We start from the raw sequence: 17907 nt of genomic DNA, 5'->3' as shown, positions 1-17907 counted from the left end.
AACAGCCTTTGATTCATGCAAATTAGGCACTGTTCCACGCTCCTGTGAGATTTTGGCCCAATGGAGTAATATTCTAAGTCCAACATGCTCCAAGATCATGTTTTGAATGCACAGTGCTCCAGGAGCATATTATATGCTCCTGGAGCAGTGTGCATTCAAAACATGCTGCTGGAGCATGTTGGACATGCTCCTTGAGCATTGTGCATTCAAAACATGCTCCTGGAGCATGTTGGACTTAGAATATTACTCCAGATTATTCATGCTCCGTGCAGCTCTTCCTGGAGCAGCTGCTCCTGGAGCATAATTTAGGACCAAAATTATGCTTCAAGAGCAGTTGCGAATAATCTGGAGTAATATTCTAAGTCCAACATGCTCCAAGAGCATGTTTTGAATGCACACTGCTCCAGGAGCATATATATGTTGGACATGCTCCTTGAGCATTGTGCATTCAAAACATGCTCCTGGTGCATATTGGACTTAGAATATTACTCCAGATTATTCATGCTCGGAGCAGCTCTTCCTGGAGCACTCAGCAGCTGTTCCTGGAGCATAATTGAGGACCAAAATCTCACAGAAGCACAACTACTTGGATATTCTGTGACATTTGATGTTTTTGCAAGCTTTTGGGAGATGGACGCATGTGAAATGGATTCTGTTGCATTTAGTAGTGGGTAATTTCATATTTAGACTGACCTATGATTACACAGTGTATAGTGCTATCTACTGAAGATAACAGACACACTGATCAGCATGGGGTGTAAAGTGCTATCAACTGAAGATAACGTATATACCACTGATTACAGTGTATGGTGTTATCTACTGAAGATAACAGGCACACTGCTGATCATGCAGTGTAAACTACTATCAACTGAAGATAACAGATATACCACTGATTACATACCGTATAGTGCTATCTACTGAAGATAACAGAGACACTGCTGATCGTGCAGTGTAAAGTGCTATCAACTGAAGATAACAGTGTACCGTATGGTGCTATCTACTGAAGATAACAGACACACTGCTGATCATGCAGTATGAAGTGCTATCAACTGTTAACAGATATACCACCGATTACAGTGTATGGTGTTATCTACTGAAGATAGCAGACACACTGTTGATCATGCAGTGTAAAGTACTATCTACTGAAGATATTAGATATTACAGTCATCTTAAGCTATTTAAATACAGGCACTTAATTTAATGCCCCCGTGGCCAGATGGGTGCTGACATTACAGCTTGTAGACAGGATGGGTCACATGGGCATTAAATTAAGTGCCTTAAATAGCCTAGGATGACGGAGAGTGCTGATCTACTGAAGATAGCAGACACACTGCTGATCATGCAGTGTAAAGTGCTATCAACTGAAGGGTTATTAGTCAATAAATACAGCAACTTAGTTTTAATCCATAAACCTTACCTAAATGACACTAAACCTAAGCCCTAACTCAGACTCTAAAATAGCAGTCAGTTGGTCACTTTTTGTTCCATTCCATGCATGTTTCAGAATTATTACCTACCAGCCCAGTCTAATTAAAAAATGACCCACCACTAAATACACCAGAATCTATTACATATGCACCCATCTCCTAAAAGCTCACACAAAAATATCAAAAATTACAGGAAATCCAAGTGGAACATTGCCAAATTGGCATAAATAAAAAATGGCCACTTATACAGGGGTGACATTTCAAAGTTGGTCAAATCTTGTTAAAAAGCCGACGATACCAATTTATTCCCCTCGTCATAGGGATTGAGTATACAGCTCTTGAGTAATAGGGGAAAAGGTCAAATGTCAAAATTTGGGTACCACAGGGAATAAAGATGTAAAAATTCTATGTGAGAAAAACAAACTCGGATTGCTATGCTTGCAAAAACATTTTAAACAAAGAAAAGTTTGTCATATCTCAGGTGCTTGTTACTTTGGTAACATGCAGTGGGGGTAAAATCATCAAATTTTGCTGAAATTTGCCCTAAAAGTAGACAATTCCCTAATTTTGGGTTTGTAATGGGGGAACAAGGGGGCAAGAGTTCTGAATGGGGGAATTTCCCCCCAGGCTCCGCCACTGGGCTGAAGGAATAATTTGAAACGAGTTTCATTAAAATTAGAATATTTTTCAACTGTAGCTGCCTGTGGACCCCAAAATTTGACCTATCACCTTTTTGCCTATAACTCAAGAACTCATGTTGGAGACAGGTCAAACTATACTTTTTCTGCATCCTTATATTATATGAGAGGAGTATGGATATTATCCAGAGTAGAATAACTTTGTAATCTCACACATGCATAAGTGGCCATTTTGGATTCATGCAAAAATTAAGCATTGTTCCACTACTTTGACTTCTGGTGAATTTTATTGATATATTCTTTAATATGTTTTTCTGAAAAGAATGGATGATAAATAGAACTCGCCCAATTTGCAAAACCGCAATGCCCCTCAAATAGCGAGTGAGTTCTATTCGTAAACTGTGATACCCCTCTAATAGCAAGCATCTTAGATCATTGTATGAGGGCCTGCTTGGAAAGCAGTGCTTGCCATTGAAGTAGTTTAAATATTTCACAAATCAAATCAAACCGGTATAGGAGTCGAGCTCACAGCCTGTCTGTACTAGGTGGTTATATGAATTATGTTGCAATTAGTGGTGGGTTATTCAGGTTAAGCCCTTATTTACCTTTGACTGGGCTACCTCTTCCACAACAGTTTAAAAAAACACAATACAGTTTCATTCATGTGAAGTCACAAATTTAGCACTCCAGTTCTTAAATATAGTCTGATAAAATGTCACTTTAATATATTACCAAAGATAATTCATTTCACCTCTTGATTTTTGCTGAATACTGGTACTTTACATTATACTTGTTTGCCAAATGTGTAGATTGAATGACCAACAAGAAAATGTACGCTCTATACAAAAAGCATATTTGTTTATGGCAGCTATCATTCATGAGATACATTGTAGATTGATGTCCTGAGGTCCATTTTTCAAATCATATCATGCCCCTGTGAAACAAAAAAATAAGAAGAACATGATTATTTAAAAAGCTTGAATTATAAAACCATTTGATGTATGAGCAATACATGCAATGCATAGATGAAATCTACCAACATGAATTTCAATTTTCAACCAATGAATTTCTTGGATCTTGTATTCTATATCTACCTGTAGAAGTTTAAACTGGAGGTATGATTGGGAGGTCTATTTTTGGAGTCAGGGTACTGTGTCAGAACATTCAGCTAGAACAGATTTGAAAGCTGAAGTTGTCTGATGAGTAACGGGGGCAAGGTGGCACAGCAGTACAGGTTCTTGCAAGTTTGAGCCCCAGCAGTGCCATATCGTGTTGTGCCATTTTATTGCACATGGCGCTTTACTTCACTTGCCTTTCTCTACCCAGGGGTGAAATGGGGAGCTGTTAGGAATATTGTCCATTTAGCGCCGTCCAAAGGTATGAGTATGCTTTAGGCATTGTATGGCAGCTGACACATTCTAACAACAGCGGAATAAATTTAAAGCGCTTTGATACATGTGAAAGGCGCTGTATAAATGGCAGTATTTATTAATGGTGGAGGTAAGCAAGTTTTTCCACTCTTTTACTGAATGAAAGAATTGAACATTGTACAATTCGTATCCTCTGAACATTTTCCCCAATACTTGACTTGGCTATGAAACTGCTTAACCCTAACCACCTCAGACGGGTTTTTTGGCAACGGGAAGGGAAATAAGGAAGGAATAAAGAGAGAAAACAAAGAGAGAAGTTGTTTGCTCTGGGTGGTGGGATTCAATTTATCCCAAATTTTCAACAATTTGTTTTCTGTATTTAGTTTTGATGTTGACTGTAGTCTACTTACCAATTTACAGCAACAGATCAATTGTATCTTCACAGACTCTTTATGATAATTAATCCATTTCCACATTGATAAGCTGGGTCAACTGCAAAGCAAGCACACACAAACATAAAAGCATTTAAGGTTTTACCGTCGTTACTAAACCTATCGACGAAATTTTTTTTAATTGACATATTTTGTACATTAATATGTGTAGATAATAAATCAGGAAAAAAACAGGGGGTGCCGGACCTCACTTTTGAGCTACAGCCGTTTTAAAAGAGGTGTACATTTCCAAAAATCTCTGTACACTTCAATGGCAAAATCAACAATTTGCCCAAAATATATCACCTTTTGCGTTGTATAAAAAAATTGTCGAGACAAAATTTTTTAATTTTATATATGTTATGAAAAGAAAAAGCTCTGTAAAATCGCGCAAAAAAATTGGGGGTACCGGACCTAGTTTTCGCGTAAATTGACCAAAATAGGTCAAAATTGCATTTTTCTGCGACACCATGCGTAGTTAATTGCGTACGTGGATATTTTGGTGCGTGCCAACGCGCTGGTATGAAGCGCGATCTGATGCCGGATCAGCGTTCATTTACGCATATGGCCACAAAAAAGGAATTATCTGTTTACGCAGGAAATTTTTCACTGTAAAATAAAGTTACCTAAGATACTTAGGCTAAAAAGTGTCCATAATTAGGAACAATTATAATGATGTCGACTATTAAGGCTAAGAATATCAAAAAATTCTTAGCCTAATTCTAATTTGGTGTATTTTGGTCACAAACGGGTGTAAGAAAGACTCCCATTCTGCAAAGATATTGGGCCAGAGAGTTATCAAGTTACACAAAGTGAGTTATTTCAGCTTTATGTTCACCTGACTCGAATGACCAAAAAGAGGATTTATTAAACACGTTAAAGCGAAGCGTTTGACACCATGGGCGGAAGTGTTTGACTATAATAGGCCTACAATTATTATAGGCATAGGCCTACTTAGCATGTTTAGTGCCTTTACCGAGAGGAAAACTTTTTGGTCACAAAAACTATAGGCCTACGGAATTATCTCGAGGTGGATTCATATCATCAATTGTTGCAGTTCAATTTAAAGCAAAATTAAACGCTGGGTTGCCTATAGCTGTAGAACGCTGGGTTGCCTATAGCTGTAGAAAAACGTTTGGCCAATTATGATATCATTTTTGTAAATGTAGGCCCTATGACACTTTTTTTTTAACTGAATAGTTTTGATGGTGTTGTCTATATCGCATGCATTATGAAAATAACAATCAAAAACATTGAACACTTGCTGCAAAACATATTCTTAGTTGGAACAATGTTGCCAAAATAATATATGTCTACAATAACATTTTCACATGTTTTTAATTTTGTTGTAGCGTGTTTCATTATGAAACGTTCTACAAACGTATAACCTTTAATACGCCAATATACCGTAGTGCTTACCCAACATTTAGGCCAAAATGTTATTAAAACGAATTAACCAATTTAACCAACACTCGTTTAGGCCTAATATTAAAAAAAAAACTGATTCTGTGTTTGTTTGGTAGGCCTATAACTTCATACCATCTATTGGACCCTACTGTCGTAGGCCTACTTTGGGGAGGGGGTCCAGGTCCGTTATTACTGGAAGGACGCTGGCAATATTTGGTTTGTACATGTTGTATTTAATATATTACTTATTAGAAGCGACCACTTTTTTTGCGCTCAGCAAACATTGTTTTCTTTATTTTTTGGCCCTAGTTATCGCCGGTGCGCAAAAATAGCATTGACACGCACAACACGCATCGTTCTCTGCGATGTCTGCAACGCAACGCAGAACACGACGCGGCGTATGCACGCCTTGCAAACAGGCGCAATAGTCAAGTCGAATCGGCTGATGACGGTAAAACCTTAATATAAAATATGACTAAGGGACCTATCGTTATTTACAGCAGGGGGTAATGGGCGTTTTGGAAAAAATATTGACAGGAAAATTTGCGTCCGCTCAAAAGTTTCGGATAGCCCCTTGTTTTCCCGGGGTGCACCGCTCAGTCCGACACTCCGCTAGTCCGGCACGCCGCTAGTCTGAAAATGAAAACCACTGCAACAGTCCGACACACCGCTAGTCCGAATCTGAAGACACAGTTTTCATTCCGACACGCCGCTAGTCCGAATCCGAAATACACTGCGCTAGTCCGAATTTGGAAAACACTTCTTCAGTCCGACACTGCGCTAGTCCGAAACTGAAAACCATGGTGCTAGTCCGAAACTGAAAACTACAGAGCTGAAAAACACTGCGCTAGTCCGAATCTGAGAAACACTGCGCTAGTCCGAATATCAGACTAGCGCTAGCGCAGTGTTTCCCCAATTCAAATTCGGACTAGCGCAGTGCTTTTCAAAATCGTTTTCAGTTTCGTACTTGCGCAGTGATTTTTAGATTCGGCGCAATCTCGGACTGAAAGAGTGTTTTCCAGATTCGGACTAGCGCAGTGGTTTTCAATTTCGGACTAGCGTAGTGTTTTTCATTATCGGACTAGCGGCATGTCGGACTGGCAAAGTGTATTTTAGATTCGGACTAGCGGCATGTCGGACTGGTGCAGTGCATTTCAGATTCGGACTAGCGGCGTGTCGGACTAGCGGCGTGCCGGACTAGCGGAGTGTCGGACTAGCGGCGTGTCGGACTAATGGCCTGTACCCGTTTTCCCGCATTTCTCCATTTAAAACTTAAAATCCCCCTCCTGGTTCAACAAAAATTTTGCATTCCGCCCTCAAGAAACAAAACATGGTGCTAGTCCGAAACTGAAAACCATGGCGCTAGTCCGAAACTGAAAACTACAGCGCTGAAAAACACTGCGCAATTCCCCAATTTCCCCAATTCAAATTCGGTCTAGCGCAGTGCTTTTCAAAATCGTTTCCAGTGATTTTTAGATTCGGCGCAGTCTCGGACTGAAAGAGTGTTTTCCAGGTTCGGACTAGCGCAGTGGTTTTCAATTTCGGACTAGCGCAGTGGTTTTCATTTTCGCACTAGCGGCGTGTCGGACTGGCAAAGTGTATTTTAGATTCGGACTAGCGGCGTGTCGGACTAGCGGCGTAATCGAGGACGTAATGTCTATCGCATGGGCAGCAGTACGGCAGGACCCACTGGATGGCGGATCCCGTGGTGTGGAAAAGGCTATTGCTGTTGCCGATTGCTCAGACCATTTCGTTCTAATTTCCGGCAGAAACCTAATTAATTAACCTCAGCAAGGACAGGTCAAGGACAATGTCAGGAATACGTGTAAGCTCATGAACATATTAAATGAATACATGAATAACGTCCATGTTAACATGTAACATCACGACATGAACATAAGCACATGCCAGTGCATCTCACAATTACATTTACAAACATGTAAGCTTACAAAATTAAACATTGGCCCGGGACCGGGCGGCCCTCAGTCAGGCCGATCAGACAGTCACATTTCTCTCAGAATTCAGCCCGGCTTCAGCTCACGACAGGCAACTGCAGACAACAAGGCTAGTGGAAAGGTTTGTGTACTCAAAGGAATGATCAATCATGATTTCGATCATACATCAGGCGACAGGAATGCACATCCGTATTAATTTACCATGGCATGACCCGGAAGTTTTTGACTGGTTAAAAAAAACAAAAAAAAACATTGACTGTAACAACTGTCCTCAAAATTTACCCGCAAAAATCAGTTTCTAATGTCGCTTTTATCAACATTCGATTCCAAAAACAAGTATAATGTTTTAAATACCTTGTTTCTGCCGTGTGCCCGATTCTGCAGCAATAAAATCTATCCATTTAGCCCGGCCATTTGGTTCATCTTTTTTGACAAACTCCGCTGAAATTGAAATCCGTCGATGTGTGTGCCTGCCAAATCTCTTTGTGTTTCGCCGCCGACCCTTCGCCCCGCCCACAATTTCTTAAAACTTTTTACAGATTTTTATCTGTCCAGGCTCCGACGTCACTCTGCCCTAGCGACCAGGCTGCCCTAGCGACAGTGTGACATTGTGGTCAGATAAAAACTGCCTTCGTTGCTCACCCCATCTATCTAAGAGATCAAGCGTTACACCGAAGTATTCTGATTGGTCCGCAATGTGAATATGAATATTAATCTCGAAATGTCAACATGAATATTAAGTAGATTCGGCCGTCTTTCATCTTGATCATGTCAAGTATATAGTGATTTCTGAAAGGTTCGATCGGGAAAAGTGGTGGCGCTATATTAATAATTAATCAAACCAGCAGGGACACGATACGATGAATCGATATTTATTGAATATTTTTTGATGATATTTTCTGATTACTTGTAACAAACAGAAAGAGACAAAAATAAGATAAATGAACACATAATATTTTAAAGATGTATTTTATTTGACAAAACATTTTACAAACAATACAAGAATGCCTACAGCTCTTGATTGGATGTCTTTGAAGTTCAAGGACTTCAAAGGAAGCAACATTATAAAAAAATGGCGAAAATGAAAAAACAGTTATTACAAATGACATTAATTATCTCCAAAATGAAAAAGATTAAAATATAATGACTGGTCACATGTGAGAGCTAGTACTCAGCAGTTAGTACGATGATAACTGATACAAATTAAACAACAATCTGCGCATGCGTAGGTGGGATGACCGATAGAACATGCTGGAAATGTATGACAATTTCCCAATTTCATGTAAATAGGGCTTACATTTTACGAAATGCAATGTAAATAGATATTTTATAATTCATGTGATTTTTATGGATCTCAATCTCAAATGAACAGAACATTTAAAAAAAATTCTCATTCAAACAATGACATCTCTCTCTATTATACCACTACTTTTTGTATCATAGTAGAATAACAGTCATATTTTAATCATGGTTTCAAATATTTTCTAGGGAGACTCCCGTTGTAATGATTGCGGATTAGTCAATACAACTGGCACAAATATTAATTTCCACGTTTGCTATTGTTGCCAATATCAAAATGTTAATACAAAGAAAAGCCTTGTTTCCATCCCGACAAAGATGGTTTTATGAGCTGAAAGTTTGTGTTCTACTACTATTCAAAAAAGGCATCACTCTTCTCTATACTTCCTGATAATTCCTGAGAAAATCTAAAATACACAACAATACCTCATTTCCGTCTCTTATTTCCCTTAACAAAAACGACTCATTTTCAGCCAGTGACTGTATACCATTGATTTTATGCTCATGCTGTTACGTAATCAGTGTGGGATATAATTGTTATGTGTTGATCAATGTTTTGATTGATTTTATTGTTTGTTTTTTATTTAATTTTATGTGCCCGATAACTCAATCAACCATGCAATCATCTTTCAGTATAAAACAATAATTCACTGACATGAATTTTGGAGTTTTCATTGAGCCGGGTTTTCAAAAATGTGAGTGGACGCGGCGAATCAGCCGTAAACTCGGCAAATTGTATTCTGAGTTAAAGTGTAAAATGTATGCGAAGGTTGTATTCATAGGTGTATCAATTCGTTGCGACAAGTATCTTATCAAACGCTGTTTAAATCAATCAATAATACTACTGCTGAAGAGGATAATAAGCTTCAACCTATTTCTATAGAATAGTTCTTGTCTTTGTTTGCTTTGGCTAAATCCTGTTCAAGTGGTAGATAACAAAGCATTGTATTTTGTCTAGGTATGTATAATCAACAATGAACATTGAGAGGATATTTCTGAACCTTGTTGACTTGGGGATGATTTGAAATGACCGCCAATTATGACTGTTGGATATTTATTACCAGAAATGTAGAAAAAGAGACTCATGTAGAACTGATAAAAAATAAAATTTTGTCGAAGGAACAGAGTTCAACAAATCATAACCCCGCTTTTGGATATCGTTTGAAGTCAAATGATATACCATTTTACAGCTTATGGTATATATTTTCTAAACACGAAATAAAACAAAATTGACCGGGGCCGACTTTACGGCTGATTCGCCGCGTCCAGTCACAAATGGTAAAATCACTATAGCAGTAGAAATAAGGTTTGTAGTGTGATGCTTATTCTTTCGTTGGCCAGAAGAGATTAAAGGAGTATTTCGTGATCCTAGCATCCTCTATTTATGTCGTTTTTCATTAGATATCCACAAAAAAACCTATTCCCAAAATTTCAGTTGATTCCGATTTTGCGTTCGCGAGTTATGCATGATTATGTGTAATGAAAGGGTCTATACCATCACTAACACTGTGCCTCTTATCAACTCTGTCAGATCACGACAACTACGATTCCTGGGACATATCCTGAGGATGCAGGAAGATGAACCATGCAGAAGATATGCTCTCTACACCCCATTACATGGTAAAAGAAGACCTGGAAGGCAAAGAACATCCTACTTGTCTTATGTGCAAAACCTGTTGGGGGATTTCGACAACTTTCTACTGTCAGATGCCATTGCCACTTTGGCTTCAGATCGTAGTACATGGAGAAACTTTGTAGTCGCCTGCTTCGCAGCCGAATGAAATGAATGAAATGAATGAATGTGTATTACACTGTAATTTCGTTCTGGTGCACCAGAACGAAATTCAAATTTCACGATATCTTTGCTAAACGAATTAATCTGCAAGAAATATTTTGTACATAAACATTATGTAGCCAGAGGTTTCCAGTGATATAAAAATCTTAACTTTTTTTGAGAAAAGTGGGGGGATGAGGCTGTGGATCACGAAATGCCCTTTTGAAGATCACTTTAAATCAAGATGCAAGAAGCGTTAACCTACCCATTATAGGCAGATGTTCACCCTTTTGGCCAAAATTACTCATTTCTTCTTCCTTTTGATTTTATCATTTTGAAACAACTTACAACTTCAAATTCATTATGTAAAAATTAATTTCAACAAATTATTGTTTTGCACCGAATGATGGCCGCTAGTACGAATCTGAAATGCACTGCACCAGTCCGACACGCCACTAGTCTGTTTCTAAAATACACTTTGCCATTGCGCCAGACTAGCGCAGTGATTTTCAAATTCGGACTAGCACAATGATTTTCAGTTTCGGACTAGCGCAGTGGTTTTCAGTTCTGGACTTGCGCCTTGTTTTTTTTTTTTTTCTTTCTTCAGATTAGGACTAGCGCAATGTCGGACTGAAGAAGTGTTTTCGAGATTCGGACTAGCGCAGTGTATTTCGGATTCGGACTAGCGGTGTGTCGAATTAAAGAAGTGCTGTCAGATTCGGATTAGCGGCGTGTCGGACTGGGTTTTCATGTTCGGACTAGCACATGCTTTTTTCGGACTAACGCAGTGTTTTTCAATTTCGGACTGATGCATCCCTAAGTATAGGGAATTTGTGTAGTCGGACTAGTGGCGTATCGGACTAGCGTCGTGTCGGACTAACGGTGTGTCGGACTGAGCAGTGCACCCCGTCGGGGTGTGTACAAGAGGATTCATCCCTGTGCATGTAAAGTGTCAGAGCTATTCGAAAAGAGAGCCACAAAGGGGACCATCACCGGTTCTGATATCTGTACTCAATCCTAGGTTCCTGGATAAGTTCCTGGATAACACGATGCTTTTTTGGCCCTGATGACTCAACCAAGAAGCAGAAGAAGAAGAATTGAACCGGGTCAATATGTACTTACAAATATTGTAATGATTCCGGTAGCTTAAACTTGGATTCGATTTTATTGTGATCGAAGTATCTGTAAATATTAATAAAACAATACAAAAAATATATAAATACAAAAACTCTCCGTGGAGGTCTTTTGCTATGCAGGGATTTCCAATCACATGACCCATCTCAGATTAATGCCATTGCTGTACCGTTTTAGTACCAAATGATATTAAACTTCGAGCGGCAGGGTCCGGTATTATGGCCAAGTGGCTCTGTCCTCGCGTTGCACCAATAAGGTCACCTGAGGCCCATATCTTAAGTGATGTGCAATAATGATGAGCCCATGGTCGTGGTGGTGTCGGTGGTGGTGGTGGTGGTAGTGGTGGATGGTAAACGTTTTCGTAAACGTCTTTGCTTTCAAGCCAAAATGGGAATGGGAAGTAGATATTGATAAACAAACAATTGACACCTTTTCAATATTACGCTTTGTTTTGTGAAAGATTACAAAAACGTTCATTCAAAATTTCATCAAATAATTACACCCATTTCAGGTTTGCTAATTGGGGTAATGATGTTTGGCACATCCATAGGGGAGCAGGCAGATATTCATGGCACACTTACAGAAGGAAGTTCAAGCACACTAGCAATTTCTTTCACACAACTTGAAACTAACCGCAACAGATATTTGCTGACCATGAAATGGTATCAGCCTATGTAAGTTTATGTTACTAGCTTACTTACTGACTCGCCGAGCGATGTAAATAAGTAAAGAATATAATAATATAATAAGTATTTCCCACCCTGGGGTGACACTTATCATAAGACCGGGCCAATATCTATATTGATCCTTTTCATATTTCTAAATGCCAAGAGGATATGAGCCCCGAGTGGTGTCAAATGAAAGAGAAAAAAGTAAAGAATATATTAAAAATAATCTCATCACAAGGCTGGGACAATATCTATATTCTGGGTCCTTTTCATATCTCAAAATGTTAAGAAGGTATGACTCCCCGAGTGGCGTCAAAAGAAAAAGAACAAAGTATAGAATATAATAAAAAATAATTTCCTCAACCGGGAGTAACGCTCATCATAAGATTTGGGTCAATATTCCTATTTTGTGTCCTTTTCATACTTGAAATCCAAGGAAGGTGCGATATTGCCGAAACACCGTGGTTCAGCTTTAGTGGGGTAACAAGCAGTCAAGTTAGCTCAATCGATGAGGCGTTCGACTATGGTGCGAGAGGTTGCGGGTTCGAGCCCTGGCGGTGCCTAGGACGCTCTCGTGGAAAAATTGAGTTAGCTTGAAATTCCCTGGACAAGGAAATTACTGCTAATTGTCTCGTTGTAACCCGTACGAAACTCGGGGAGCTGATCCTGGTTGCGAAGGATATTTGTGGAATGTCTAGGGTGTGCGCTCTTGTAGCAGCAAAGTCCCTCAATTGCTGTTTAGCAACCACTATGACCCCACATCATTCCATAAACCATTTAAAAATGATGTGGGGCCATAGTGGTCAGCGACAACCTGTAAAGTGTGCTGAGGCTGTTGTTGTCTAGGTGTTGTGCCTGTGCGTAGCGCACTATAAATCACTGCGCTTTTTTAACCGCTCTATAATCCGTAAACCTTCCTCGACTAAAGTAAAATCGAATTTGGAGATTTTATCAAACATTTTTGCAGGAGTCTGTGATGCTAGTTTGATTCATTGTATCATTTTCTTTCTAATAATGTATAATTTTTATATACTTCTCATCATAACATTTAGAGATACAATAAAAAACTATATCTAAATTACTGACTTGAGGCAGGTATACGGCAGGGGTGTGATTTATCAGGATTTTTCCTGATTTCAGGATTTTTTGTGACCAAAATTTCCGCAATTTTATCAATTTTCAGCCTGATTTTGTGTGTTTTAGTCCAATTTTACGCTATATTTCAGGATTTTTTTATTACTTTCAGGATTTTTCCTGAAAAGATAATCACACCCCTGATACGGATTATAGTTTCATTATGAATGTATTTCTATGAGGTGCCCACAGGCCAGAGCGCCATACTAACAATTCTAGAAAATAATTTGCATAAAACCAGAATGCAGGGGTCAAATGTCAAAAATCAAATCCAGTTAAAACCAACGTATTCATATTATCGTACGGAGTCAGAAAAAGTATAGATTGACTGATCTCTGAAGTACTCGTACAGTTGTTGAGTTCTATGTGAAAAACGTCAGTCAAAAAACCCCAGCAAATGTCAATCAAAATTGTTCAAATGGTTCCTTTGGCAAATAAAAAATAATAATAGTTTGCATGTTTTGTTATATAACATTGGAAGATCACAATTAACATAGGTTACCCTGTTACCCGGGCAAAAAGCACTTGAGACTATTTTTTGTTCAAAACAATTTTGCAAGTGGCACAATTTGATAGCATTTTTAACCACTGTATATTTCAAATTTTTGACCTCCTGTGGAGCCCAATTTTCTTCTGAATCCTTATGATTTAACACCACCAAATAGTATTATACGGTTTTGCGCCCTGAATGCATTTCTCAGAAAAAGCCAAAAGTAACTGAGCATTAAAATGAGCAGAAGTTTGCATTGACTTTGGCTAAATTTGGATTGGTTATGATTAGTAATATCAAATCCTGCAAGTGTACCACAGATGGGAGAGATCGAGTATTTTTTAATGATTTTAAGCATCATTTTCTATACAGAAACACTGGCATGATTTTGCAGGTAAATTAGGTAATTCCCAGACATCGTAGACTTCGAGGGCCAATCGTAAAAATAATGACTGTCAACCTATATTTTTTCCCAGTCAGAGGGATCAGGCTAGGGCTATTAAATTTCAACCATCGTAGCTGTCGCTAAGAACTGAGGCGCTCTTGCGAAGAAAAAATGATGCAAATTTAGTACATCTCTATGGGGATTTATTTGGTGGTATGAGATCTTATCAAAGGGCTTCCCAAAGGACCAAAGGATCTTACCAAAGGATCTTACTAAAGGACGTCCCAAGAAGACCTTTGTGGACCTGATTCAGCAAGACACAGGATATACAGTGGCAGAAATTGAATTGGACTGATACATTTTCGTTTTTGCAAGTAATATGTGACACGATCTGGTCCATGGGGGCCAAAGGCGGCAAATTTGAAACTGAGATAAAGGTCAAAATATTTAGCAAAAAACAATAAAATACATAAGAAAATAGACATCAAAAAACTTCATAACTTTAGAACCAAGTAGCTAGACCTTTGGTGTTTTCAGTAAATGATAGCATCTTGTATGTATAATGTAATAATTACAGTAACTCAATTTTTAAAAATGCCTCCTTTGGCCCCCATGGATCAGATCATGTCACATATATACATCATTCCCTATACACGGATTTCGTTATAAGTATGGTGCTATGGTGACTTCATAGAGATGCATTGTATCAAACGAAATAAATAAATAAATAAATAAATAAATAAATAAATAAATAAATAAATAAATAAATAAATAAATAAATAAATAAATAAATACACAAATAAACGACATCTTATTTTGCCGGGACTATACTTACAGTTCCACGGTATTTGGGGGAATGTCTGTTGGCAGATCCTTGTCCCGTAGTTGTCGAGAAGAACAGTCGATGTACGAATATCCTGCAATACAGTTACAGTTGCACACACCACTGTCTATGGCCTGACACATTGTCTTGTTGTTGCTGCCAGCATGAATGGTTGTCGATAGCCTCAGCTGTGTCACATCCACGAAAATCAGAAGTATTACCAATAAACATAGTGTAGACCTACACTTGACGTTTATGTACGTGCTCATTTTAATACCATGGTCACTATGTCAAAATCTTTTAAAATGAATTAATATTCCGTATATGAATATACGTGATACTACTAGCTGATCAAAATATCAATTTACGCTTCATTGACAACCTCGTGCATGTTTTCAATTGAAACATGACGTTGAAATATCGCAATCGTAACTTAACCTTGTATATATATTCCTTTTTCTTATTTCCTTATTTGCCTTTGGAAATAATAATTTTGCAATTATGACTAATAAAATTACCCTAATACTCCCAGGCACCAATGCTTCGAATACGATTTTAGAGGAGATTTCCGGCCGAGCAATTTTATACACCGCTCGTAAGGCGCTGTCATTTTACTGGGGTGTCATAGAATTTTTATACCAACAATAGGAGTGGGGGGGGGGGGGGGCATCATTTTAAAACTAAAAATAGGATGGGGTTATAGTTATTAAGGAGGAGGGTCTTCAAAAGTGTTTGTACGAGGATCATGCTACGCTGATTTTGCTGACTTTCTCTATACCTAAGTTTTGCTGGGTTTTTTTAAAACTCATCAGTATATCAATAATAATCAGCATACCAGTATATAAACAACAAACACCCGAAATTCATACAAAATTGGTCCATGTTGGGTGCTTTTCGGGGTGCTTTTAAGTGATCTTTTGCCCAAATGCGCCCAATTGGGCGCATTGGTCTCACTGAAAACCCACACATTGAATATCGCTGAAAAGGTACACCAAAACCGTGGCACATTATACACTGTCAACCAGGAAGAACTTAAATAGGACCTAACAGAAAAAGGAACAATCGTTATTATTCGCATATAATGACTCATTGAAAATACTTATTGTTGTCAATAGTAATTGAAACTACGTTATGTGAATCCCCGACGCTAATTATTGTTATTAATAGAATAATCTCGGGTGTCGACTTAACATGTGATGCTGTCGAAACTAAAAAGTCGAAACATTGCTGCCTTGTACCACGACATTTGAACACCACGAATTCTACGTCAACTTGAAATAATTATTATCACATTACACTTCTTGTTACTTATTCAATCAAAGCAGTACTAATAAGGACAAACATACTGGTAACAATATATTAAGGTAGGTAGTCTTAAGGTTATTAATTATTTTAAACTGTTGTGATTTGGTAGTTCACAGCATCTTACGAATGGTAGTAAGCTTTGGCAAAAACTGCATTGCTCAATTCATAGCGAGCGTGTAGAAGAATTAAAATATCACAGATATACTTTTATAGGTGCTGCGGTTCTTGAGTTACGTTGTAAAGAGGGATGAAACAACAACACTTTTGTAAAACGTACATAACTCATAAACAACAATAAATTAAACAAGTTTGCAAAGTATACAATTTGTAGAATGGACTTTTGCAAAACATCATCGTTAATTTTAAATAATATATTGAACTAGATAATGAGAATTTTTAGGTTGCTTCGACCAACAATACCTCGTCTACCCTTAATGTACTTTTTACTCGAGTATAAATTGCGGAACTAATTTTTAAAAATACAACACATAGTTTAGTTCTTATAGATTTTGTAAGTAAACTTTACCAAGTCTTTTTGACATTCTTAAGATAGTAAAATTTAATCAATGAAAATTCATGTAGGTCAATGCCTAAAACAAGTTAACTTGATTGCCATGTTCAGCAGATGGGTTGGAAGAGAAGGTGTGAAATTCTCCTTTGTGCCGTTGAGAAACCAAAACGGAGACATTTTTAGTTTCTGAAATTGGACGGCAAATTCTTTAATTTGATTGGTTACTTATAGCACAATCCACCTATTTGAAACTAAAATCAATGTGATGTTCAAGCAAGACAATAGATTTTGAGACGCTGGAATCCCGGGCGTTAAAAAATCGAAGTGTGCGCCTGACGTCAGTATCACGTCAGTATCAATCAATGCCCCACGACCCTTAATTGGTTAGTAGCGCGCAAAAGGAAAATTGATTCATCTGGTGCCGATCAGAGACAAGAAATCACAGCGAATGACGAAAAAGTACGGTACTTTTACAAGGTAAAGAGCAAACTTTTGTAGGTATTGTTGGCATGATGCCTCCAGCAAAGAAAGTTTCCTATTACAAAGACCTAACTTTTGAGAATCTTGTATAGTAAAATTAACCGTAAGGTACGCTGTTTTACCGCCGCGTTCATAAACTCAATCATCACGACACGTATTAGTAAATTAACCGTGCCCGAGTTTGATTGGCATATGACGTCAGAGGCAAACTTGTCTTTTTAATTCTGTCTTTGATAATTTTGTTGCGTTCCCACTAGCCCACGATCTCACCGCTGGAGATTTCATCGTGAATTACAATCGATGGCCGTATCATCTAGAAAGTGATGCCTGTGACTTCGCTTGGCATAAACTCGGTGTGAAGATTTGTCCATTAGTAAAAGGAGGTAAGTGTGTCTCACTGAATCGCGACATGGTTCAATATTGTCACAATCTGGTTCTTCATCAGAAATAGCGCCTGTTTACTTGTATGTATGACTGCTATTTATTTTCTTCTTCTTCTTCTTCTTCTTTTTTTTTTTCTTCTTCTTCTTCTTCTTCTTCTTCTTCTTCTTCTTCTTCTTCTTCTTCTTCTTCTTCTTCTTCTTCTTCTTCTTCTTCTTCTTCTTTTTCTTCTTCTTCTTCTTCTTCTTCTTCTTCTTCTTGAACAGCCAATTGATTACAAATAATTAAATAACTT

General features: G+C 38.1%; 1 protein-coding gene and 1 long non-coding RNA gene across 2 annotated transcripts in view; one reads left to right on the top strand and one right to left on the bottom strand.

Annotated features, from left to right (window-relative positions):
• The window catches only part of LOC140136211 (uncharacterized), a 59743-nt gene extending 44459 nt beyond the window's left edge, over positions 1–15284 (bottom strand). Inside the window, exons 1-2 of the mRNA XM_072157930.1 lie at positions 14948–15284; positions 11424–11483 (exon numbers count right to left, since the gene is read on the bottom strand). Coding sequence (XP_072014031.1) covers positions 11424–11483; positions 14948–15204 — 317 coding nt within the window. The 5' untranslated portion in view covers positions 15205–15284. The remainder of the gene's footprint in view (positions 1–11423; positions 11484–14947) is intronic.
• Positions 15285–17493: 2209 nt separating this feature from the next.
• The window catches only part of LOC140136635 (uncharacterized), a 50638-nt gene continuing 50224 nt past the window's right edge, over positions 17494–17907 (top strand). Inside the window, exon 1 of the long non-coding RNA XR_011856713.1 lies at positions 17494–17614. This is a non-coding gene — a long non-coding RNA (uncharacterized lncRNA). The remainder of the gene's footprint in view (positions 17615–17907) is intronic.

This window comes from Amphiura filiformis, chromosome 16 (assembly GCF_039555335.1).
Source record: "Amphiura filiformis chromosome 16, Afil_fr2py, whole genome shotgun sequence".
Taxonomy (NCBI): Eukaryota; Metazoa; Echinodermata; class Ophiuroidea; order Amphilepidida; family Amphiuridae; genus Amphiura; species Amphiura filiformis.
This window is presented reverse-complemented; position numbering and strand designations above follow the sequence as displayed.